General features: G+C 43.7%; 1 protein-coding gene across 1 annotated transcript in view; it reads left to right on the top strand.

Moving 5' to 3' along the window:
- Positions 1–27,276, top strand: part of LOC106562097 (putative NADPH-dependent quinone oxidoreductase VAT1L) — a 36,909-nt gene extending 9,633 nt beyond the window's left edge. Inside the window, exons 8-9 of the mRNA XM_082957785.1 lie at positions 21,188–21,271; positions 24,853–27,276. Of these exons, the coding sequence (XP_082813911.1) occupies positions 21,188–21,271; positions 24,853–24,951 (183 nt within the window). The 3' untranslated portion in view covers positions 24,952–27,276. The remainder of the gene's footprint in view (positions 1–21,187; positions 21,272–24,852) is intronic.
- The last annotated feature ends 261 nt before the right edge of the window (positions 27,277–27,537 follow it).

Below are 27,537 nucleotides of genomic sequence, written 5' to 3'. Positions count from 1 at the left end.
AGTAAAGTTTTGGTTGGGTGCACTAGACCAGTGGTTCCCAAACTTTTTATAGTCCCGTACCCCTTCAAACATTCAACCTCCAGCTGTGTACCCCCTCTAGCACCAGGGTCAGCGCACTCTCAAATGTTGTTTTTTGTCATCGTTGTAAGCCTGCCACACACACACTATACGATACATTTATTAAACATAAGAATGAGTGTGAGTTTTTGTCACAACCCGACTCGTGGGAAGTGACAAAGAGCCCTTCTAGGACCAGTGCACAAATAATAATCATCAATCATTTTGCTCTTTATTTCACCATTTTACATATAAAACCTTATTTGTTAATCGAACATTTTGAATAACTCACCACAGGTTAATGAGAAGGGTGTGATTGAAAGGATGCACATAACTCTGCAATGTTTGGTTGTATTGTAATGGAGAGAGTCTCAGTCTTAAATCATTTTCTACACACAGTCTGTGCCTCTATTTAGTTTTCAGGCTAGGGAGGGCTGAGAATCCACTCTCACATAGGTACGTGGTTGCAAAGGGCATCAGTGTCTTAACAGCGCGATTTGCCAAGGCAGGATACTCTGAGCGTAGCCCAATCCAGAAATTGGGCTGTGACTTCTGACTAAATTCAATTTTCACAGTTTTCGATGAGGCTCTCTTGTTCAGATATCGGTAAGTGGACTGGAGGCAGGGCATGAAAGGGATAACGAATCCAGTTGTTTGTGTCATCCGTTTCGGGAAAGTACCTGCATAATTGCGCACCCAACTCACTCAGGTGCTTCCCAAATCACATTTGACATTGTCCGTAAGCTTGAGATCATTTGCACACAAAAAATCATACAATTATGGAAAGACCTGTGTGTTGTCCTTGTTAATGCAGACAGAGAAGAGCGCCAACTTCTTAATCATAGCCTCAATTTTTGTCCCGCACATTGAATGTAGTTGCGGAGAGTCCCTGTAATCCTAGATTCCGATCATTCAGGCGAGAAAAACATCACCCAGATAGGCCAGTCATGTGAGAAACTCATCATCATGCAAGTGGTCAGACAAGGGAAAATGATGGTCAGTAAAGAAAACCTTAAGCTCGTATCTCAATTTTTTTTAAAAAGGTCAATATTTTACCCCTTGATAACCAGCACACTTCTGTATGTTGTAAAAGCGTTACGTGGTCGCTGCCCATATCATTGCATAGTGCAGAAAATACACGAGAGTTCAGGGGCCTTGCTTTAACAAAGTTAACCATTTTCACTGTAGTGTCCAAAACGTCTTTCAAGCTGTCATGCATTCTCTTGGCAGCAAGAGCCTCTCTGTGGATGCTGCAGTGTACCCAAGTGGCGTCGGGAGCAACTGCTTGCACGCGCGTTACCACTCCACTATGTCTCCCTGTCATGGCTTTTGCGCCATCAGTACAGATACCAACACATCTTGACCACCAAAGTCCATTTGATGTCACACAACTGTCCAATATTTTAAAAATATCCTCTCCTGTTGTCCTGGTTTCCAGTGGTTTGCAGAAGAGGATGTCTTCCTTAATTGACCCCACATAAACGTAACGGACATATACCAGGAGCTGTGCCAGGCCCGACACGTCTGTTGACTCATGCAGCTGTAACGCATAGAATTCACTGGCTTGTATGCGAAGCAGTATTGTTTCAAAACATCTCCTGCTATATCACTGATGCATCATGAAACAGTGTTGTTTGATGAAGGCATTGTCTGTATAGTTTTTTGGGGGCCTTTTCCCACAGCATTGTCCCAGCCATAGCCGAGGCAGCAGGAAGAATTATGTCCTCCACAATAGTATGGGGCTTGACTGTCCTAGCCACTCGGTAGCTCACCAAATAAGACGCTTCTAACCCCTTCTTATTATTGGTATCTGTTGCTTTTATACATGTCTTACTACTCGAAAGTCGTCTTAATTCTCACTCAAAAAACTCCTGTGGCTTTTTTTTCAAATTGGCATGTTTTGTTTCTAAATGTCTGCGCAATAGTGAAGGTTTCATTGAGTTGTGAGATAGTACTTTTGCACATACTGTGGGGGGAAAAAAGTATTTGATCCCCTGCTGATTTTGTACGTTTGCCCACTTACAAAGAAATGATCAGTCTATAATTTTAATGGTAGGTTTATTTGAACAGTGAGAGACAGAATAACAACAAAAAAATCAGAAAAACGCATGTCAAAAATGTTATAAAAGGATTTGCATTTTAATGAGGGGAAATAAGTATTTGCCCCTCTGCAAAACATGACTTAGTACTGGTGGCAAACCCTTGTTGGCAATCACAGAGGTCAGATGTTTCTTGTAGTTGGCCACCAGGTTTGCACACATCTCAGGAGGGATTTTGTCCCACTGCTCTTTGCAGATCTTCTCCAAGTCATTAAGGTTTCGAGGCTGACGTTTGGCAACTCGTACCTTCAGCTCCCTCCACAGATTGTCTAGGGATTAAGGTCTGGAGACTGGCTAGGCCACTCGAAGGACCTTAATGTGCTTCTTCTTGAGCCACTCCTTTGTTGCCTTGGCCGTGTGTTTGGGTCATTGTCATGCTGGAATACCCATCCATGACCCATTTTCAATGCCCTGGCTGAGGGAAGGAGGTTCTCACCCAAGATTTGACAGTACATGGTCCCGTCAAATGATGCGGTGAAGTTGTCCTGTCCCCTTAGCAGAAAAACACCTCCAAAGCATAATGTTTCCACCTCCATGTTCGACGGTGGAGATGGTGTTGTTGGGGTCATAGGCGGCATTCCTCCTCCTCCAAATACGGCGAGTTGAGTTGATGCCAAAGAGCTCCATTTTGGTCTCATCTGACCACAACACTTTCACCAGTTGTCTTCTGAATCATTCAGATGTTCATTGGCAAACTTCAGACAGGCATGTATATGTATTCTTGAGCAGGGGGACCTTGTGGGCGCTGCAGGATTTAAATCCTTCATGGCGTGGTGTGTTACCAATTGTTTTCTTGGTGACTATGGTCCCAGCTGCCTTGAGATCATTGACAAGATCCTCCCGTATAGTTCTGGGCTGATTCCTCACCGTTCTCATGATCATTGCAACTCCACGAGGTGAGATCTTGCATGGAGCCCCAGGCCGAGGGATATTGACAGTTCTTTTGTGTTTCTTCCATTTGCGAATAATCACACCATATGTTGTCACCTTCTCACCAAGCTGCTTGGCGATGGTCTTGTAGCCCATTCCAGCCATGTGTAGGTCTACAATCTAGTCCCTGATATCCTTGGAGAGCTCTTTGGTCTTGGCCATGGTGGAGAGTTTGGAATCTGATTGATTGCTTCTGTGGACAGGTGTCTTTTTTACAGGTAACAAGCTGCGGTTAGGAGCACTCCCTTTAAGAGTGTGCTCCTAATCTCAGCTCGTTACCTGTATAAAAGACACCTGGGAGCCAGAAATCTTTCTGATTGAGAGGGGGTCAAATACTTATTTCCCTCATTAAAATGCAAATCAATTTATAACATTTTTGACATGCGTTTTTCTGGATATTTTTGTTGTTACTCTGTCTCTCACTGTTCAAATAAACCTACCATTAAAATTATAGACTGATCCTTTCTTTATCAGTGGGCAAACGTACAAAATCAGCAGGGGATCAAATACTTTTTCTCCCCCACTGTATATATATATATATTTTAATGTGAATCACATTTTTCTTTGTCTTACCCCCAAAGGCTAGTTTGGTACGTGATTCTGTACAGTACACTCTTAGAAAAAAGTTTCCAAAAGGGTTCTTCAGCTGTACCCATAGGAGAACCGTTTTGTTTCCAGGTAGAACTCTTTTGGGTTCCATGTTGAACCCTCCTTGGAAAGGGTTCTACCTGGAACCAAAAGGGTTAAACCTGGAACAATAAAGTGTTCTTCAAAGGGTTATCCTATGGAGATAGCCGAAGAACCCGTATTGGTTCTAAATAGCACCTTTTTTTCTAAGAGTGTAGTGTTAATAAGAGGACATTTAATAAATGGGCTCCCTTGTGTTCAGAACAAGAACACAGCCTTAGTTGAACAGCCACCTGTGACTTGCTTGAAGACAGCAAGCAATAAATAAAGGAGCGGCATAGGCAAGGTGCAATAGATGGTATAAAATACAGTATATACATGTGAAATGAGTAATGTAAGATATGTAAACATTATTAAAGTGGCATTATTTAGAGTGCATTGTATAAAGTGACTAGTGACTAGTGATCCATTTATTAAAGTGGCCAGTGATTGGGTCTCAATGTAGGCAGCAACCTCTCTGAGTTATTGATTGCTGTTTAGCAGGCCTTGAGATAGAAGCTGTTTTTCATTCTCTCGGTCCCAGCTTTGATGCACCTGTACTGACCTCGCCTTCTGGATGATAGTGGGGTGAACAGGCAGTGGCTCGGATGGTTGATGTCCTTGATGATCTTTTTGGCCTTCCTGTGACATCGGGTGCTGTAGGTGCCCCCGGTTATGCGTTGTGCAGGCCACACCATGCTGAGATACAGCCTGACAGGATGCTCTCGATTGTGCATCTGTAATAGTTTGTTGGGGTTTTGGGTGACAAGCCGAATTTCTTCAGCCTCCTGAGGTTGAGAGGCATTGTTGCTCCTTCTTCACCACACTGTCTGTGTGAGTGGACCATTTCAGTTTGTCTGTGATGTGTACGCCGAGGAATTTAAAACTTTCCACCTTCTCCACTGCTGTCCCTTCGATGTGGATAGGGGGGTGCTCCCTCTGCTGTTTCCTGAAGTCCACGATCATCTCCTTTGTTTTGTTGACATTGAGTGAGAAGTTATTTTCCTGACACCACACTCCGAGTGCCCTCACCTCCTCCCTGTAGGCTGTCTCGTCATTGTTGGTAATCAAGCCCACTACTGTTGAGTCATCTGCAAACTTGATGATTGAGTTGGAGGCGTGCATGGCCACGCAGTCATGGGTGAACAGAGAGTACAGGAGGGGGCTGAGTACGCACCCTTGAAGGTCCTGGGTTGACGTGGTTACACGTGGTCTGCAGTTGTGAGGCCAGTTGGACGTACTGCCAAATACTCTAAAACGACGTTGTGGCTTATAGTAGAGAAACATTACATTCTCTGGCAACAGCTCTGGTGGACATTCCTGCAGTCAGCATGCCAATTGTACACTCCCTCAAAGCTTGAGACATCTGTGGCATTGTGTTGTGACAAAACTGCACATTTTAGTGTGGTCTTTTATTGTCCCCAGCACAAGGTGCACCTCTGTAATGGTCATGCTGTTTAATCAGCTTCTTGATATGCCACACCTGTCAGGTGGAGGGATTATCTTGGCAAGGGGAAAATGCTCAATAACAGGGATGTAAACAAATTTCAGAGAAATAAGCTTTTTGTGCATATGGAACATTTCTGGGATCTTTCATTTCAGCTCATGAAACTTTGGACCAATACTTTTGTTCAGTATAGATCCTTGTTTGCTTGGTTTATTGTTTTTCCTTTTGATCCTATCAGGCATTGTGGTGGGAAAGTGACAGACTGACTCCCCACTATTCTGCATGGTTGTCATGGTTTCAGAAGTTGATCCATCCACAGCATTCTGCAAAGTCATGCCAGGGTGGGTGGCACCTTTAAATGCTCATACCAAAATAGGAAAGAAAGTGATTGAAGAAATGAAATCCCTAATTACAGATGTATCACACTTAGGTTATAAGTTATAATTCTTTCCCAATCAAGATTTTTTATTTGGAAATAATTATCAAAATATTTGCCATGAGGTCACTGTCTTCGAAATCAGTGATCCGAATAAACTTGAAATGAACAAATAATGACAGTCAGTGGAATAAATGCTATCCTAGCTTGTCAGCTACTTTGAATTGATAAATTTACTTTTCTAAAAGGCTTCCCTATCTTAGTTCTCTCCATTAGAAACATTATTGACTTACAGGCTTTCAGAGTGTTGACTTAAACCTACAATCATTTTACTCTGGGGACTGGATGTACTTGTAATACTATTGACAATGATATTACTCCTCATGTGCAACAATAGGGCAGGCCTGAGTTGGTCAGAGAGACATGACTGACCTGCTGTATCCATTTTGTTCCCTTTCCATCAGGAGACATAATGTGATGTGTGATGAATTATGCTCTGTCACCTGAGTGCAGAACCACCGTTCCCCAGACATGGCTCTTATTAATCTCTGCTGTTCACTTCTCCCCCAAGAGGGCTCTTCAGAACACATGTTCTCTATCTGGAAGCCTCCACCACACAGAGAGTCATGTTTTGGATGTGAAGGTGGGTTCTGCCTTATGCCGTCACGGCATGGAAAAGTGTTATTTAGAAAGTCAGGGAGATTAGTACCTGCTGCTCCATACTCATCATAAGATATATTAACATACTAGCTACGTGGTCTGTATCACCTGACTGATACGTCTGCAGACTCCTCACTGCCCGGAGCAAAGCTACTCTGCTAATCATGAGGAGACTGCAGCTGGTACCGCAGAAGAGGGCGAGAGAGTGCAAGGGCAGAGAGAGAGAGAGAAATTAGTGAAGGTTAATGAGAAAGCAAGGGATAGTGGAGGATAGCGTTGTGAGAGGGAGAGGTTTGAAGGAGGCTTCAGTGTTGTAACATTTTGCAGCATCGCTCACACTAAAGCTCAGCCCTAATAGTCATCCTTGTTTATGATCCTACTGTTCTGCTTGGAAACAATACCAGACCCAGAGGGAAAAATAGATGAGCTGGCCATGTCTTCTCCAAGCAATGTGAATCTTATTACCTGTGTTGTGGCCATGTTTTCTTGACTCCATTTAACCCCCTGAGCTGAAGATGATTATCTGGATACTTTCTATGACAGCAACATTCATCATTCAGCACCAGTGTAGCCAGGGGCCTTGCTGTGATTGTTTGGTATGGTCCTCTACCTTCTGTTCCACAATAGTCGTGAGGGAAGTCATGCACCATCTTCCCGTGACATCCCGACCAGGGGATATCATTTTGTTCTCCACAGCCTCTTAATGTCTCTAGACTCGGATTTGTTTTGGAAAGCAATATATCAAACGGGTTTGCACAATGAAAAGCAAGTTTACCTATAAAGACCTTGTCTTGGAGAACGGCTTTGAAGCCACAGACTTCAATTACTAGAAACTATTTCTGAATGCCCTGAGCATCACAGAGGCAATTCTCTCTGTGCCGTGAGTCAAGTGAAGTCCTGGAGAGGTCCATAGTGAAGTTGAGGGGGCTATTAGAGGAATGCAGCCAGAGAATGCACAAAGCTCCCCCCTAGAGATGCACATCAACCAGCTGTATCCTGCTCCTCCAAACTAGTCAGTCTTTCACGGCACTCCAGGAAATGAACACCCCTCCAGAAACACAACTCTAGTATGCTTTTTTACCTTGGGCCACATCCATTTGTCTGTTGCCTAGGAATTGTCAGTGACCTGACACCTGAATGCATATCGGTTGTTTTCGGACAGTTGTTTACTGTTGTTGCCGAGCTCTCCCTCCCAACCAGCTTGGCTGTTCCACTCTGCTCCCTGACACCTCAGATCTGGCATTGGCAGAAGGCAGGCAAGGCAGCCAGGCAGCTCTGGACAATCTGATTTATGGTCCTCTCAGACAGCACTTGTTAAAACTCAGCACCAGCAGTGTTTTCCCCTCACCAGCCTATCAGGCAGAAGGCCATTACTGACACTGGCATTACTCAGGATGTACTACCACCGTAGCCAGGCTACAGATAACCCAAGCCTCAGTAGATTCACTAGTCCACCTTGTCCTGGAAATATGTTTCGATTTCTCATTAATGAGGCTGTCATGGTTAAACTCTGCTGAGCTGTCACCAAAACCGTGTGTAACACAAGCCTGAACCACACTTTCAATGCTTTAATGCTGTCGTCTGTATCCTATCCTACAGCCAAGAAGTATTCTCAACACAGCACCTTTTCTGTCGCTACTTGTTGCCCAGTGGACTCCTGCTCGGCTGTCTCGTGTCGCTAACTGAGCTACAGCATTAGTACTATGTGGTTGTATATCACGGCACAGCTCTCGGTTTGGCCACACCAGATCTGGCGTTACCTCCCCGGCTGAGCCAAGCTTGGCACTGTTGCCATAGGAACCAAGGCCCTGCATTGATAAACAGACCAGAGTGTAGCCAGGGATCTCTCCGAACGTGGGGGTGGGAAGAGAGTAACCAGGCTGCCACACCCTGTTATGACACCCTAGAGCCATTTTCACTCACCAGTGACCTGTAGGACTGTGAAATCTATCAGCAGCATGTGGGCTCTCTGACACACTGAAATGAGCCGTGCTAAGACAGGCATGTATTATGGGTTGCTATCATTGTTAGCTACTGATTCCACCACATGGTCTGATCATTCCTGTTTATTCCAGTGATTCAAATGGCTGTTGTCATTCACCCCATGTTTGCTCTGGCTCCTGCACCTTTCTATTACCACTATCATGTAAATTAAGGCTCTTAAGTCTTGGCCTTAGCTACGCTTGTTGATTTAATGACCTCGCACCTGGCAAACCTGGCCTGTGTAAGACAGCATGATGAACAGTCCTTTCCTCTTGTAGTAGGCAGCTGTGTAAGCTGAATGTGCCCAAATGGTAGAAGGAACTGAAGCCTCCAGAAAAGGTTGTTTGCTGTTATCTGTTCATCTGTAATACATGGAGGAAAATGGATGGCTGACTCGTATTGGTGAATTGTTCATAAACATGTGAAATGATAGACATTAATGTTATTAGTGGAGTGGAATTATGTTTTTCAAAATGTTTAGTAGTGGTGGCTGCATCATGTTATGGGTATGCTTGTAATCATTAAGGACTGGGGAGTTTTTCAGGATACAAAATAAACTCAATGGAGATAAGCACAGGCAAAATCCTAGAGGAAAACCTGCTTCAGTCTGCTTTCCACCAGACACTGGGAGATTAATTTACCTTTCAGCAGCACAATAACCTAAAACACAAGGCCAAATATACACTGGAGTTGCTTACCAAGAAGACAGTGAATGTTCCTGAGTGGCTGAGTTACTTGTCTAGAAATGATTAACAACCAATTTGACAAAGCTTGAAGAATTCTGAAAAGAATAATGGGCAAATATTGTACAATCCAGTTGTGCAAAGTTCTTAGAGATTTACCCAGAAAGACTCACAGCTGTAAACGCTGCCAAAGGTGATTATAACATGTAATGACTCAGTGGTGTGAATACTTATGTAAATGAGATATTTAAAAAAATATACACTGCTCAAAAAATAAAGGGAACACTTAAACAACACAATGTAACTCCAAGTCAATCACACTTCTGTGAAATCAAACTGTCCACTAAGGAAGCAACACTGATTGACAATAAATGTCACATGCTGTTGTGCAAATGGAATACATTACATTACATTTAAGTCATTTAGCAGACGCTCTTATCCAGAGCGACTTACAAATTGGTGCATTCACCTTATGATATCCAGTGGAACAACCACTTTACAATAGTACATCTATATCTTTTTTTTTGGGGGGGGGGGGGGGTTAGAAGGATTACTATATCCTATCCCAGGTATTCCTTAAAGAGGTGGGGTTTCAGGTGTCTACGGAAGGTGGTGATTGACTCCGCTGTCCTGGCGTCGTGAGGGAGCTTGTTCCACCATTGGGGTGCCAGAGCAGCGAACAGTTTTGACTGGGCTGAGCGGGAACTGTGCTTCCTCAGAGGTAGGGGGGCCAGCAGGACAGAGGTGGATGAACGCAGTGCCCTTGTTTGGGTGTAGGGCCTGATCAGAGCCTGAAGGTATGGAGGTGCCGTTCCCTTCACAGCTCCGTAGGCAATCACCATGGTCTTGTAGCGGATGCGAGCTTCAACTGGAAGCCAGTGGAGAGAGTGGAGGAGCGGGGTGACGTGAGAGAACTTGGGAAGGTTGAACACCAGACGGGCTGCGGCGTTCTGGATGAGTTGTAGGGGTTTAATGGCACAGGCAGGGAGCCCAGCCAACAGCGAGTTGCAGTAATCCAGACGGGAGATGACAAGTGCCTGGATTAGGACCTGCGCCGCTTCCTCTGTGAGGCAGGGTCGTACTCTGCGAATGTTGTAGAGCATGAACCTACAGGATCGGGTCACCGCCTTGATGTTAGTGGAGAACGACAGGGTGTTCTCCAGGATCACGCCAAGGTTCTTAGCACTCTGGGAGGAGGACACAAGGGAGTTGTCAACCGTGATGGCGAGATCATGGAACGGGCAGTCCTTCCCCGGGAGGAAGAGCAGCTCCGTCTTGCCGAGGTTCAGCTTGAGGTGGTGATCCGTCATCCACACTGATATGTCTGACAGACATGCAGAGATGCGATTCGCCGCCTGGTTATCAGAAGGTGGAAAGGAGAAGATTAGTTGTGTGTCGTCTGCATAGCAATGATAGGAGAGACCATGTGAGGATATGACAGAGCCAAGTGACTTGGTGTATAGCGAGAATAGGAGAGGGCCTAGAACAGAGCCCTGGGGGACACCAGTGGTGAGAGCGCATGGTGCGGAGACAGATTCTCGCCACGCCACCTGGTAGGAGCGACCTGTCAGGTAGGACGCAATCCAAGCGTGGGCCGCGCCGGAGATGCCCAACCCGGAGAGGGTGGAGAGGAGGATCTGATGGTTCACAGTATCAAAGGCAGCAGATAGGTCTAGAAGGATGAGAGCAGAGGAGAGAGAGTTAGCTTTAGCAGTGCGGAAAGCCTCCGTGACACAGAGAAGAGCAATCTCAGTTGAATGCCCAGTCTTGAAACCTGACTGATTAGGATCAAGAAGGTCATTCTGAGAGAGATAGCAGGAGAGCTGGCCAAGGACGGCACGTTCAAGAGTTTTGGAGAGACAAGAAAGAAGCGATACTGGTCTGTAGTTGTTGACATCGGAGGGATCGAGTGTAGGTTTTTTCAGAAGGGGTGCAACTCTCGCTCTCTTGAAGACGGAAGGGACGTAGCCAGCGGTTAAGGATGAGTTGATGAGCGAGGTGAGGTAGGGGAGAAGGTCTACGGAAATGGTCTGGAGAAGAGAGGAGGGGATAGGGTCAAGTGGGCAGGTTGTTGGGCGGCCGGCCGTCACAAGACGCGAGATTTCATCTGGAGAGAGAGGGGAGAAAGAGGTCAAAGCACAGGGTAGGGCAGTGTGAGCAGGACCAGCGGTGTCGTTTGACTTAGCAAACGAGGATCGGATATCGTCAACCTTCTTTTCAAAATGGTTGACGAAGTCATCCGCAGAGAGGGAGGAGGGGGGGGGGAGGGGGAGGAGGATTCAGGAGGGAGGAGAAGGTAGCAAAGAGCTTTCTAGGGTTAGAGGCAGATGCTTGGAATTTAGAGTGGTAGAAAGTGGCTTTAGCAGCAGAGACAGAAGAGGAGAATGTAGAGAGGAGTGAGTGAAAGGATGCCAGGTCCGCAGGGAGGCGAGTTTTCCTCCATTTCCGCTCGGCTGCCCGGAGCCCTGTTCTGTGAGCTCGTAGTGAGTCGTCGAGCCACGGAGCAGGAGGGGAGGACCGAGCCGGCCTGGAGGATAGGGGACAGAGAAAATCAAAGGATGCAGAAAGGGAGGAGAGGAGGGTTGAGGAGGCAGAATCAGGAGATAGGTTGGAGAAGGTTTGAGCAGAGGGAAGAGATGATAGGATGGAAGAGGAGAGAGTAGCGGGAGAGAGAGAGCGAAGGTTGGGACGGCGCAATACCATCCGAGTAGGGGCAGAGTGAGAAGTGTTGGATGAGAGCAAGAGGGAAAAGGATACAAGGTAGTGGTCTGAGATTTGGAGGGGAGTTGCAATGAGATTAGTGGAAGAACAGCATCTAGTAAAGATGAGGTCAAGCGTATTGCCTGCCTTGTGAGTAGGGGGGGAAGGTGAGAGGGTGAGGTCAAAAGAGGAGAGGAGTGGAAAGAAGGAGGCAGAGAGGAATGAGTCAAAGGTAGACGTGGGGAGGTTAAAGTCACCCAGAACTGTGAGAGGTGAGCCATCCTCAGGAAAGGAACTTATCAAGGCGTCAAGCTCATTGATGAACTCTCCAAGGGAACCTGGAGGGCGATAAATGATAAGGATGTTAAGCTTGAAAGGGCTGGTAACTGTGACAGCATGGAATTCAAATGAGGAGATAGACAGATGGGTCAGGGGAGAAAGAGAGAATGTCCAATTGGGAGAGATGAGGATTCCAGTGCCACCACCCCGCTGGCTCGATGCTCTAGGGGTATGCGAGAACACGTGGGCAGACGAAGAGAGAGCAGTAGGAGTAGCAGTGTTATCTGTGGTAATCCATGTTTCCGTCAGCGCCAGGAAGTCTAGGGACTGGAGGGTAGCATAGGCTGAGATGAACACAGCCTTGTTGGCTGCAGACCGGCAGTTCCAGAGGCTGCCGGAGACCTGGAACTCCATGTGGGTCGTGCGCGCTGGGACCACCAGGTTAGAGTGGCAGCGGCCACGCGGTGTGAAGCGTTTGTATGGCCTGTGCAGAGGGGAGAGAACCGGGATAGACAGACACATAGTTGACAAGCTACAGAAGTGTTGTTTCTTGTATTATTGTCTCTTGTGTCTTTAGAGAACTGTTTCACTTTGATATCCTTTTTCTTCTGTCCTGATTTTCTCTTTCTTTTCTTCTGTTAACTAGATATTCTTTGTTGTTCTTCGTTAGCTAGCTAGCTTCATAGAATAGAATAGAATAGACAATAGTTGGAAATTATAGGCAATTAGCAAGACACCCCCAATAAAGGAGTGGTTCTGCAGGTGGTGACCACAGACCACTTCTCAGTTCCTATGCTTCCTGGCTGATGTTTTGGTCACTTTTGAATGCTGGCGGTGCTTTCACTCTAGTGGTAGCATGAGACGGAGTCTACAACCCACACAAGTGGCTCAGGTAGTGCAGCTCATCCAGGATGGCACATCAATGCGAGCTATGGTAAGAAGGTTTGCTGTGTCTGTCAGCGTAGTGTCCAGAGCATGGAGGCACTACCAGGAGACAGGCCAGTACATCAGGAGATGTGGAGGAGGCCGTAGGAGGGCAACAACCCAGCAGCAGGACCGCTACCTCCGCCTTTGTGCAAGGAGGAGCAGGAGGAACACTGCCAGAGCCCTGCAAAATGTCCTCCAGCAGGCCACAAATGTGCATGTGTCTGCTCAAACGGTCAGAAACAGACTCCATGAGGGTGGTATGAGTGCCCGACGTCCACAGGTGGGGGTTGTGCTTACAGCCCAACACCGTGCAGGACGTTTGGCATTTGCCAGAGAACACCAAGATTGGCAAATTCGCTACTGGTGCCCTGTGCTCTTCACAGATGAAGCAGGTTCACACTGAGCACGTGACAGACGTGACAGAGTCTGGAGACGCCGTGGAGAACGTTCTGCTGCCTGCAACATCCTCCAGCATGACCGGTTTGGTGGTGGGTCAGTCATGGTGTGGGGTGGCATTTCTTTGGGGGGCCGCACAGCCCTCCATGTGCATGCCAGAGGTAGCCTGACTGCCATTAGATACCAAAATGAGATCCTCAGACCCCTTGTGAGACCATATGCAGGTGCGGTTGGCCCTGGGTTCCTCCTAATGCAAACAATGCTAGACCTCATGTGGCTGGAGTGTGTCAGCAGTTCCTGCAAGAGGAAGGCATTGATGCTATGGACTGGCCCGCCCGTTCCCCAGACCTGAATCCAATTGAGCACATCTGGGACATCATGTCTCGCTCCATCCACCACCGCCACGTTGCACCACAGACTGTACAGGAGTTGGCGGATGCTTTAGTCCAGGTCTGGGAGGAGATCCCTCAGGAGACCATCCGCCACCTCATCAGGAGCATGCCCAGGCGTTGTAGGGAGGTCATACAGGCACGTGGAGGCCACACACACTACTGAGCCTCATTTTGACTTGTTTTAAGGACATTACATCAAAGTTGGATCAGCCTGTAGTGTGGTTTTCCACTTTAATTTTGAGTGTGACTCCAAATCCAGACCTCCATGGGTTGATAAATTGGATTTCCATTGATTATTTTTGTGTGATTTTGTTGTCAGCACATTCAACTATGTAAAGAAAAAAGTATTTAATAAGATTATTTCATTCATTCAGATCTAGGATGTGTTATTTTAGTGTTCCCTTTATTTTTTTGAGCAGTATATATACACCGTTCAAATGTTTGGGGTCACTTAGAAATGTCCTTGTTCTTGAAAGAAAAGCATTTTTTTTGTCCATTAAAATAACATCAAATTGATCAGAAATACAGTGTAGACATTGTTAATGTTGTAAATGACTTTTGTTGCTGGAAATTGTAGATTTTTTATGGAATATCTACATAGGCGTACAGAGGCCCATTATCAGCAACCATCACTCCTATGTTCCAATGGCACGTTGTGTTAGCAAATCCAAGTTTATCATTTTAAAAGGCTAACTGATCATTAGAAAACCCTTTCACAATTATGTTAGCACAGCTGAAAACTGTTGTTCTGATTAAAATCAAGGACATTTCTAAGTGACCCCAAACTTTTGAACGGTAGTGTATATATCTAAAACCATGTTTTCACTTTGTCATTATGGGGTATTGTGTGTAGATGGTTATGAAAAAATGCTATTTAGTCCTTTTTGAATTCAGGCAAGAACATGTGGAGTAAGTCAAGGGGTATGAATACATTGAAGGCACTGTATTTTAAAAGGAACATATGCTTTGTCCTCTTACTAGCACACCATAGAACAGCAGCCTTGCCAAATTCAATGAAAACCTACTTTTGTTGTTGTGGGACAATGATCTGAAAAGAACTTGGCCACACTGGCCACCATAAACACATTGAAGGTATTGGGAACCCACATCCATCTTCTCCATGTCAGCATTTTCTTTTCAGATTTTAGATTCACTCTAGCTCACATGGTGACAGGATTCAGTTATTTGGTGGCACAAAGGGAGGTCTTTTTTGCATGGTGAAAAAATATTTTCCGTTATAAAGCGGTTGTAACACAGGTCTATTGATGCTATGGCTTTGGTTACCTCTCTTGCTCTCAAGCAATTTCCTATGCTACAAACGTCTGTCGTGGAAAAATTCTTACACAGGGACACTCAAACTCAATCTTAAATGAATCATTGTTTATTGTCAGCGCGCTGGAGAGGTTCCAACCAACTCAATGCACCATAGAACACATGTCTGTCAGAAGCTCTTCCTGGGCAGTCCCAGTTGTCTTATATACAGCTATACACAGACCAGTTATATTTGCATGATTTAGCATAATTAATGAATCATTACCGTTTTGTTTCATTCATGGGACCGACCAATGCTGTTTCATAACATGTGACAGACCAACACCTCACGAGGCTTCTCCTCTCTAAGCTGAGACCTTAACTGAGATATCGTTTGTTCGTTCTCAAAACAACGTCTGGGCGTGCTGCCAAATTGCAGTTACTGATAAGAGGAGGATTTGTTCAGTCAACCACTTGCATGAACACAGACATTGGTTTATAGAACAGCACATGAATAGAACACAGAAAATAGTTATAAGCACAAACATTCAAATTCCCATTACACACCTCCGCCTGAACCAGCTATAATATGCCTGACAATGTAATCGTCTTCTCCAGACCTTCAGAATTTCTGCCTTTCCTGTCATTTGGGGTCTTGTCAATGTTGGATGCGATTAGAAGTTGTGAGAGTAGCTGTGTGCCTAGAGATCGATCTCCTGTGTGAGGCTGGTGTGGGATTCCGTGGCCTTTTCCTGCTGTGGGAGGAGGATCTGTTCATTAACCAGCTGCCCACATTCATCTGGGAGGACCGCTCTCTGCTAAACATTCAGATTACGGCTGCCTGATAAAGAATGTTAAGTAATTTATCAAGCCTGACGATGCGTTTTCGGAAAGGGCCTTCTGATCCTCATAGGCTTGGCACTCACCGGTACGACAAATCACAATACTACTTCTGGCATGGTCTCAGAAAGGAATTCCAAGATATGACTGTTTAACATCGCGGGGATACCACCGGGATGCAGCCATACCTGGTTGTGTAAGCAGAAGCTTTTCCGTCATTTTTCCAAGTGAGTTCTGTGAAGTCCATTCGGAAGTTATTTTTGTGGTTTGTTGGTGAAATGAGTTGCGCAATTGTCAGCAGTTGTGGGAGGACAGATACTGTAGCTGTCTGTGGAGCTCACCGTGATGTTGTCTTGGGAGGATATCGTGCAGCATGTGAGTTTCAGCTTTGTATGAGATAGAAAGAGAGAGGTGTGTTTATGAGATGTTTTGTATTTCTCCTGGGAACACTGTCCTCCGCTGGTCAGTGAGGTTTGGCATGAAATGCAGGGTATTCTCTGGAACCACAGCCCATGAAGAGCCTCATTAAAGGGAAGTGGGGTGGCAAGCCAGGGGCAAAGACTCCCGTTGCTTGTGTGCGTGGGATGAGAATTCAGGGGGCGTTGGTTCGTGTAAATGCTGAGCCTGGAAAACGGTTCTCGCCTGGCTGGAGAGGGTGGAGGGTGTGTCTTCAGGATAGAATGAAGGAGAGGTTGCCTGGATACCCAAGCAGCATTGCCTGTCTAACTTGGAGTGTCTTGGCCAATTAGGGTGTAATCGGGATCTAGACAGGGAGTACAGTAGGGGTTCACCATGGATAAAGCATGGCGGAGCCTTCTTGCTGGTTCTCAGATATGTGCCTGCTTCACAATTTACCCCCTACCGACTCTCCAACCAGCCACAATTCTCCATCATTGTTAATTAACATCACATTAACAGTCCCTGACCTACTTCTGCTTTAGGCTACGTCATTTCCTTTAACTAAAGAATGTTTTGGAAACAATGGGATCCAGACAAAGAGGTACATTGTCTGTGTGTACCATGGTAATGAGAACAGTGATATAGGCCGTCCACGGTCATCATCTCTGAGGGGTTGAACTATTCCCATGTAGTGATTATGTAGATCCCCATGAGTTTTAATGAGCGAGATCAGAGAGTAATCACATTACCCTTTTCCATGAAACCCCTCTACCTTCCAGCATAGTTATTGAATGACTTTATAGTATACATCATTTCTAATGCAGTAACTCTCATAACGGCTTTGAACACAGGAACAAACACTGGCACAGACTGCTGGTTCACAGTCTGGATTATGTTATTCTGGTTTCATGCTTGAGTTCCTTCCACCCTCCTCAGCCCATGAAAAGACTCAATACCCTTAAGCCTTCCGCATGCGAACCGAACGAGTGTGCTTGCATACTCCATTAAAAGACCTTTGCTTGAAAAATGATAAAAAAGTGTCAATACTACTGTTTGTCCATCTTGAGACGCTGTAGCCAAGATACACTTCCTCAAAATAGTCAGAATTATTTTGTATGTTTTTGCCAAATCGTGCAATTTTACATCTAACTAAGATTTTTTGTTCAGTATATCTCAAGTAAAAAAAATTGCATGAAAACGATTCGTCTCTCATCAATTAACTGTTTGTTGTCATTCAAGAATCCCTAATGTTGACCAATCATTGACAAAGGGGCGTAGACTTCGGCTACCGACTTCGGCTTGCCTCAAGATATTTTTTGGGTGCACGAACATGCGAAAAAACCCTTGCCGAACAAAAACGTCACAAAATGTTGTCATAATATATGCACAAACTGTTCCAAACTGTTTCGGATGTGAAGCATGCGGGCGCCTTAAATCGAAATCTTCTTTAACAAAGGAACCTAAAGATTAAGAGATGGGAGGTGGGGGTGGAGATGAGGTGGGGGATGGATTAACCATGTGGTAGTAAGGTATCACAGCCGTCCAAACCAACACAACTTTCTCACATTGAAAGTACTCTGTTTGCAGTGGCTTGTAGGAAAATGCTGAGGCAAGATTTGTCAGAAATGGAGGGATCCACTGAATCACAGTAACTGTATGACCTCACAAGGCTGTATTTATGATCCCACTTTTTCCCATAACATAATTTATTTACTAGCATCATCATTTATGTATGGACAGAGATTGGTGCACCTACCTGGTAGAAATGGTTTTCTCATGGTGTACCTGAGTACTGAGTACTGTCTGGATAGCACGCCACTTGGATATCCCAAGGCAAAATATATTTGCCATTCAAACTGGATAAAATGGTCTCACTCAAAAGACATTTTAGATTATATCAGTTTTTAGTCTTGAAAGAAAAGAAAATAGTTATTGTTCCAACTTCAAACATCAGTGCTACTCAAGTCTGGTAAATCCTGTTGGAGTTGTATGGTGTTCAACCTTCCCAAGTTCTCTCACGTCACCCCGCTCCTCCGCTCTCTCCACTGGCTTCCAGTTGATGCTCGCATCCGCTACAAGACCATGGTGATTGCCTACGGAGCTGTGAAGGGAACGGCACCTCCATACCTTCAGGCTCTGATCAGGCCCTACACCCAAACAAGGGCACTGCGTTCATCCACCTCTGGCCTGCTGGCCCCCCTACCTCTGAGGAAGCACAGTTCCCGCTCAGCCCAGTCAAAACTGTTCGCTGCTCTGGCACCCCAATGGTGGAACAAGCTCCCTCACGACGCCAGGACAGCGGAGTCAATCACCACCTTCCTGAGACACCTGAAACCCCACCTCTTTAAGGAATACCTAGGATAGGATAAAGTAATCCTTCTAACCCCCCCCCCCCCCTTAAAAGATTTAGATGCACTATTGTAAAGTGGTTGTTCCACTGGATATCATAAGGTGAATGCACCAATTTGTAAGTCGCTCTGGATAAGAGCGTCTGCTAAATGACTTAAATGTAATGTTGTAGGAGAAATAACATGGGGATTAGATCTAATTCCACAACCCACCACCCATCAGGTTGGAGTGGCTCACTGCTGCCACTACTAAAGCAGCCAGTCTCCAGTTTGAGTCACTGGTCATTGAAAACACAATTTTAACAAGCTATTGCACACTGGGATATTGTATGTGGCTGAAGTTAGTAAGCATGTATTAGATTTATGGTGAACATTATGAATGATCATTTTTCACATGCTGATAATTGTTTACGTACAGGGAGGGATGTGACTCAAGGCTCTACGCTGACCTTTTTTACAGGGAGCACGTGTGTGCCTAAGTTGAAACATTTTGGAGCACAAAGAAATTTAAGAGCACAATTAAAAATATTTGAGGTAACAAGCAGTTTTCTTTGTAGTAATGGTGCAAGCGTATACTCCGTGGCACCCAGGGCCTGTGGTACAGTGAAGGAATCATTGCAACAATTATCATCAGGGTGACTCTATTCTAAGCGCACTGGTGCTCCTATATTAAAATTCCAGGTCACACAGCAAAATATTTAGGTACATATGCAAGTAAAATGGTCGCACTGTAGAGCCATGTGACTCATGTTTTCCATTGCAGAGTGCATCATGTTGAATTACAGCATCACAGAGCCTTCTAGTGCATCTCGTATTTGACTGCAGGATTGATTCTTGGTACACTCATTTTCCTAATTGTGTTCTCAAGTGGGTTTCTGGTAATGCAAACACTACTGCCATTAGAAATGACCAGGGATGAATTAAAGGAAATTAGAGATCTATCCAACCCCTAGGGGAATGAAACAACCCACAATCAGGGAAAACACAACATGTGCTCAATGGATTTCAGAATCATTGTAGAAATGTTACCTCTGATACATTTCCATGCTAAAGATATTACAGTAATGTAATGGGTGCCTACTCATGACTTTCAGTTGCTTCCTTTCAAAACATTCAAAGACAATTGCTCCATTATACGGATATGACTTTGAAAATGCACAGTGCCTTGAAAGATATATTTTGAACTGCTCTCTCAGTGATGCATTTTATTGTGCTCGTCTGGCCATGGACTGCTGTAAATGGATTCATTCTGCAGTAATCACACTGAGCATACAGGCAATATCCCTGAGATGCATCAGGGCAGACTGGTCTCAGATATCCCTTCTCTGCTCTACGTAGCAACAGGTGATAGGGAGCATGGGGAGTGGTGTGCTTTGAGCACTGAAACATTGGGATTGGTGAAACGTCACCACATAGAACAAAGAGTATAGAGGCAGAGATGCAAATTTAAAATGGAGTCTGACAGTAAGGTAAGAATACTTGGAAGGGCAGCCCTAAAGTGGTCTCCAGTGGCATTGACTTAGAGGAAGTAATCATTATAGGTCATCTCATCATGCTATATGTCATACTGTGAAATGGTGTGATGAAAAGTATTTTTCGTGGCAGGGTTGACCTCCTTAGAAGTAGGAGGAATACACTTGCAGCACCTTTTTTTTTAGGCGGGTGGGAAGCAGTTCCAATCATCTGTAAATGTCATGAGCTCTGACGGAGGGTTTGGGTATTGACTGAGTCTGGCTAGATGAAGGACAGGGACGCTAATCTTCTCCGGCCATGTATATCAATTCAGAAAAGCCACCAGACCACGGCACGCAATATGCAAAATACACTATTCTAGAAATGACACGTATTTTTCAGTCCTGTGAAATGGTGTGATGATCGTCATGCTTTGTGCACATCCTGGCTGTGTTAAATGTGTGCTGGCTCAGATGACTGACTGAATGATTATACAGTGACCTGCACTGATTTATTTGAGAGAGAACCAGTGTGTGCTTCAAAGTTACTGTCTGTCTGGGAAGTGGAATGTTTGACCTCTCACTTCCACCCAGCAGAATGAACAGGCAGTAACACTTTAAAACATGGCCTTCAGCTTAGCACATGTAGCAACTGTTCCACTCAGATAATAACACTCTGATCATTCTAAATGAGAGCGTGTACTGACACTGGTCGTGTGATTGGTTGAGTTTGGAATCTGAACACCAATTAATTGTGGTTGTTGACTGTAATTTCTTAGGTTATGTATGAAGATTGTACTATGGCTAACCCTGTAAAACAACACATTTCACTGCACCTATACGTTTTTTTAAACACTCCGTTGTTAGTCAGGCTATTTGCACAGCATAATAGCATTCAGTTCTGCAGACAATGTGGACTGTGATTTAAGAATGTGATTTTTAGCTGGCTCCTATTACAAGAGTTTGGATGGAAGATGCTGTTAAATGTAGTTTTGAAGTTGTTGTGAAGAGAAATGCAAACCCTTATCACCCCGATTGCAACGTCTACTCCTCTGTGCACATAAGTCACACTCTGTCGCTATGTTTTTCATGGGCTTGCTGTGTCACCACTGCCACCTAATGTGCAGTGCCTAAAACTGCATGCACTCTATTCAGAACTTCACATACAGCTCCCAAACAAAATCACAAGCTGTATTTTGGGGGATCGAATGTCTAAACTATATGGTATATATTGTTATTACTGACATTGATTTTATGTGACAGTCAGTGTTTGGTCTGATTGGTTATTGTGTTTGAACCCCAGGTAAAAGAAGCCATGCAGAGGATCCACGACAGGGGCAACATAGGAAAGCTAATCCTGGATGTGGAGAAGTCTCCCACTCCTTTGGTACGTACACAACCCTGACCTTTTTTTTTTACAAAAACAAGATATTGCTAAGTGGTCTAAAATTGCACATGCATTCAACAAGTTTGAAAAACCTTGAGGAAAAAGGAAATGATTAAATAGCATCATGACTCACCACAGTGAGCAATTTATCCCTGGAGAACTCTTGGCCAAATTAACACATGGTTAGGTTTGAGGTTCCTAGATAAAACTAAGTCTGATAACAATGAATATGATATCTTCCAATGGCACTGGTTTCTATAGTGACCCGGGAATGTCAGCGTCCCCATTTGGAGCAGCAAACATAAGAAACAAAAGCCTGAGCAGCGTTGAAAAAAAATTTCATTCAATGTTGATACGTTTAAAGTAACTGTCCAGTAAAACCCCATCTCAAACGCTTTTAATTGTATTTAAAAAAATTACTTCAAAAAATAAAATGTAATGCTTGAAATTTGCTTGGGCCATATGTGATTGGTCCAGCAGCTTTTGCCTTTTTTGTTTTTATTTTCCAGTGGGGTGAAGGATCATTCTTGAGATAATGGGAGGCACGTGCTCAGTAATACACACTCACTGCACACAAGCAAGATAGCTAGCAAGCCGAGCAATCCACAGCTGGTGTTAGCAAAAAGGACAACGCCTATGTAACAACTATCTCACCTGTCACTTCTATTTCAAATGATGTGGTTTGTATAGGTAGACCACAATTAAAATACCCAAATGCGGGACAACAGGATGATTTTGCGGGACATTCGCGAGACAGTTGCCTTCATGAATAAAAACATTTAGCAGCATGTCCCCATCCCACTGTCAGGCGGTAGGTGTAGCTGGTGCATGAAGTTAGGCGCAGGAGAGCAGAGATGAGTGAATAACGCACTTTACTTAAGGAATAGCACAAAGTAACAATACCAATGTGTGAACAATAACGGTTACCACAAAGCACTGGGTGAAAACAGCACCCGGAAAAAAACAGCCGGAAACATACCGACCTGAACAACGAACAATCACACACAAAGACATGGGGGAAACAGAGGGTTAAATACATACATTTTACATTTTAGTCATTTAGCAGACGCTCTTATCCAGAGCGACTTACAGTAGTGAATGCATACATTTCATACATTTTTTTTCCCCCGTACTGGTCCCCCGTGGGAATACATAACCAGTAATTGGGAAATGAAAACCTGGTGTGTGGGAAACAAAGACAAAACCAATGGAAAATTAAAAGTGGATCGGCGATGGCTAGAAAACCGTCGACCGCCGAGCACCGCCCAAACAAGGAGAGGAACCGACTTCGGCGGAAGTCGAGACACCCACCCAGATGTAGCCTATTGAATATCATTATAGAATATGCATAAAATGCATCCTCCAATTGCAATCTACCTATGCCCACACATATTGTCTCAAGAAACATTTAGATTTTTAATACCCTCAAACGCCAATTTAGGCATCCCTCATTTCAAAATAGGCCATGACATCAGCACTGTCAATCATGAATGATAATTCTTCACATTTTACCAGTGAAATGTCCAAACTGCGTCTGCATGCCGATCATTTGATCTCAAATAGTTTCATGGGAATATGCATTTAGATCTTTGTGAATTCCAATTCCGTGGGCAAATTAGAGCAGAAGGTGTTAAAATTCATAGCCTTCCTGTATTTAAATTTTTTAAATCATAGCACATTCTGGCGCTGTTGAGTTTTGGCCATCTGATAATTTTTGGGGACTATTCAGTTTACCATCCTAAAATCTCATAAGAAATGAAGTGGTATTTTTGGTGTAACAGTAACGTTATACTATGCTATTATATTTGTTTTTGTTATGTAGAATACTAACCCACTGGCACACACTGGTTGAATGAACGTTGTTTCCATGTCATTTCAATTAAATGAATTGACGTCTGTGCCCAGTAAGAATTAATCATTATGTGATCTTCTAAGACATTGATTCAGCTTTGATCTAACATTACCAAATGAGCACCATTGTGAGAAGTAGCCGAGTAATGGCAGCACTACACCCCTGCAGTCTGTTGCACCAAATAAGTAATTGAAGCGCACCTAGCCTACGCTTTTGCTTTTCGCAAAATTTAGTGATGCCATTGAGAGACTACATGTGTGGCTGTTTTATGAAAATCTGGGAATATTTGGCCAAGGAAACATTTTTGGTGGTCTCATGGAAGGTCAAATAGCTAGGAAGGGAGACTTTAAAATCGGATTTAGTGAAGTAGCAGCAAATATGTTTATTGTGCAACTAATGAGCATGGAGAGCCTCACAAGTTTGACTAAATGACCTTATCTTTCAGTCTAATACGATTATTTACTTACTTTTGTAGTTTTTTATCAGAAGCATGCTTTTTGAAAATAGTTAGGCCTAACTGTCCTCTCCAAGTTTAGCTGGAATTTAGCCCGAAAGGATTTGAGAAATATGATTGGTTGACAATAGGCCTATGACATTAGTCTACATCTCGTCTTGCGCTGTGCAGAATATCAGATCTCAGCAACGATTGGAGAAGTGTTTAACATCACCAGTAGACTACCACATTCTTATGATAAAGATTTTTTTTTTTCATAAGTGAAAAGTGACTGCAAGAGACAGGTTAGAATGTCTGACTGAAATACGGGACAAATAAAAAAAAATCTAAATTAGTGGTGTTTGAATTTGTTAATAAAATGTAGAACATAATTTTTTGGTTGTGGGATGTGGGAAAAACGGCCCAAACTGCAGGACTGTCCCGCACAATCCGGGACTTGTAGTCACCCTAGGTTAGTAAGAGTTGGCCTGCTGACTGTTTAGAAGCAGTTAGCTAATGTTAGCATGCGAACGTTCGCTATCAATGCTAAATAAGCCAGCTGGCTAACCAACAAGAAAGAAAGTCAAAGCAGATCCTCCACACAACAACCATCTCACCATCTCCTTCAATTTTAAATCCTGTGGTTTGCAGCTAAAAGTTTTAGGTCAAGGGGAAACCTAGTTTGCTGTTGTTGTCTGATAAAGGTAGCAGCAGCCAGTAGCTAGTTAGTTAGCTTCACAACTACCTAGCTAGCTAACGTTATTTAGGTTGCTAACAACACAAATATTAGGAATATAATGACAAAGCAAAGGACAGAAACGACTCATAATTGTGCTATAATCACTGTGCATTTATTCATTTATTGATGTTATAGTAAAGTGTCCTAGTAGTTTTATTGTGCATTTCCAAATCCTGAATCCATCCATACTATTTGACTTAGTGCAGCCAGGCTCAGGAAGTCTGCCCCAGTGCCTCCACATGGGAACTAATTTGAATATCCAAGTGTATGCCAGTGTTGTTTCCGAAACGCCAAGCAGGGACACAGAGAAAATCTGCTTTTTAACATCCTTAATTATATATATTTTGTATTAGTAATCTATTTAATTCATATTGTCATTAATTGTAGGTAATATTTCATAACAAATCTGGAACACTGGACAGATACTTTAATATCTGTATCCTTTGTTCTTTGTCTTTGGATGTTTTCTTATAGATACAGTTTATACCGTACATGTTGTGTATTGGTACTCTATTCTGTATTTGGATAAATTACAATGTGTTCTGTATTCTGTGTAGATGGCCAGTGACAGCACAGAGACTAGTGAGGCTGGTGAGGAGGAGGAAGAACATGAAGGTGACAGTGACAACAAGGAGCGCATGCCTTTCATCCAGTAGGCCCAGGTACAGCACCACAACTGGCCTGGACACCTTAAAGGAAGGAGGTGGAGCGGGGGATTAGTCCCATAACAGACGACTCCACAACCAGAACTACGCACCGTGAACTCAAACCGTTGTACAGTATGTGAGTGTATGTTTGTGTGCTTGTGTGTGGGTCTGTTGTCTTTTGTTATGTAAGATGTTTGAAAGACATATGAAAACTCATAAGACACTGGTTGTCAAAGTTGCCCATCAGGTAAAGTGCCATTCACTATCCAGTATTATGATGAGCATTATGTTGCTGACCAAATGATGTTAAGAGATGCTTAGACCTATCTGCAGCCTCATCGTTGTTCATTGTGTTCTATGGCAACCTTAACAAGGGAGCAAAGTAGGAACGGAGTGAATAAGGGGTTGATTATGTTGCTTTTAGGGAAAATACGAGAGTGAGTGATTGAGTGTTAAAGAGAACAGTAAGTGAGTGAGAGTGAACCAGGCACATAAGTGATATTGACCATGCTTGTACTCCTGTCTTGGTGGTTGAAACAAGAGGGAAACAAGGACGGGTGGGTGTTAGAGTAAATGTCTCCTCTAAGCTATATTCCCCTTTCTCTTTTACCACTATTATGGGGACTCAGAAGTGAGATTCATTTCGGCTGCTTCATGAACACTAGTCACTCTGATCACCCCATTATCACTGAATACACAGCAAACCCAGAGCAGATTGGCCCTGGGCTATTTACCTCCACCTGCTGCAGTGAGTCTATCAAAATCACTCTCTGAGATCATTTCTCACCCTCCTCTCTCAGGTTATCTTCAGCAGTGTGTGAGCTAGGAGAGAGTATTAGGAAATGCCACTGTAAATGCCTGCTACCATGTTTACCGACACATTAGAGATCCGACCTTCTGCGGTGTTGTTATGGGATCACCAGTGCCTTTGAGCTAGAAGTCTGCAGCAGTCTTGTAGAAGATTTCAGTATTTGAATTGTACCCATTCCACAGACACTCAATTTCATGGGGGTTCTGCCAAATGCCAGGCAGCATTCTGAGTGTGTTTCCTACATTTCTGCAACTAATGAAAATAAGAACGATAATGTCAGCTTTTGACCTCATCCATAGTCCACATTTCAGACAAACAATGCAGAGAGAAATGGCATGGTGGTCAGGTAATGATGATGATTAACCACACCCGTTTCTGTTTAGTCTGTGTTCTTTATGTGTGTGTGTAAGAAGTTGTGTTACGTTTACTGGCTGGTGCCTGTGTATAGTGTACAATGCCTCCCAAACAGAGTGCCAACGAGAGGGAGGACTAAAGACACATTCACTTACAGATGAGCTGATGGGCCATCAAGAATGGAAGTACTATTGCTGTGGATACCACAGGACAGGAGTTATTCATATCAGATGTTACCATCTCCTGTGAGATGGAGTATGACAACTGTATTGTGCTACAAGTATTATCCATATGGAAAGTGTGAAATCAATCATCCAACGTACACAGCTATTTATTCATTAAAATATGAAACTACCATTGATGGTACGGAGATGAAAGCTATTGAATCGCCTTGTTATAAACAGTAAATCTAGCTAAGGCAGCTGTGTTTCATATAACTGCAAGCTTACATATTACCTTCAGGAGTATTCCCAAACCAAAAATAAATGTACAGACACAGTATAAAACAGCATACAATTTCTTGTAACTTTGCAAGTGAATAGAAAATATGATCCATTTTTGTATGTACCCTACTGTCTGTATGGGAAGAAAGGGCCCAGTTATTACATGGCTGTAGAAGTGATTGGAAAGTAATCAGCTGTGCTTCTCCAAACAAACCACCCACTGGTGAAGAAATCCAGTTTCACACACTTCATTGATCTTTCATTTGCCACTTACAACATTCGTATGATCTTTAATTAGCTAAGTCACATTAAATGTCACAACATTTTATTCAAATATTTTATTAGCTACATCACAACATTGCACCTATTTCCTTTCATGGTAGACTTGGCAATGATACTGGAAATCAAGTATATTAATGAAGGAGAACAGTACATCTAAATGTGAATGTCTCTTTGGGTTTTCCTGTTAGTCTAGGTCTAGAGTGTAGAGTAACTTGCAGTGTGTATGTTTGTGTTTCCATGGGAGGTCATTATGATGGATAGTCAACTTGCCTTAAAAGTAAAAAAAGATAAACTATGTAGGCGTGTTTAGTACTGTAGCTGGAGCCTGATTACAGACTTATATGAAGATATTGTTTAACTGTATTTGTTGGTATTAGTGTTTTTGTTATGTTATACTGTACGTAGTCCAGTTCTGTTTACATGAATAAATGTATCTGCATTGCATTCTGGGAAAGCTGTGTGTTTTTCTTGGCCTGTGTAATCTGCAGGTTTTCTCCACAAGCCACCCTGTGAAAGAGTGCCTATAATATCACACTCTCATAGGCTGGGGTATTTCTCCAAGAATGTACAGTATGAAAAATGATTTAAGCTTTAAATCCATGGTAATTTTCTCACTGTAAATGACTTGCCTGTTAACAATGGTAAATAGACTTTGACCATGGTTACTTTAAGAAGCTCTGCCGATTTCTTATCTAATTAAGTCAT

Source organism: Salmo salar, chromosome 11 (assembly GCF_965601325.2).
Source record: "Salmo salar chromosome 11, fSalSal1, whole genome shotgun sequence".
Lineage (NCBI taxonomy): Eukaryota > Metazoa > Chordata > Actinopteri > Salmoniformes > Salmonidae > Salmo > Salmo salar.
Note: the sequence above shows the minus strand (reverse complement) of the source record. Positions and strands in the feature narration are given on the sequence as shown.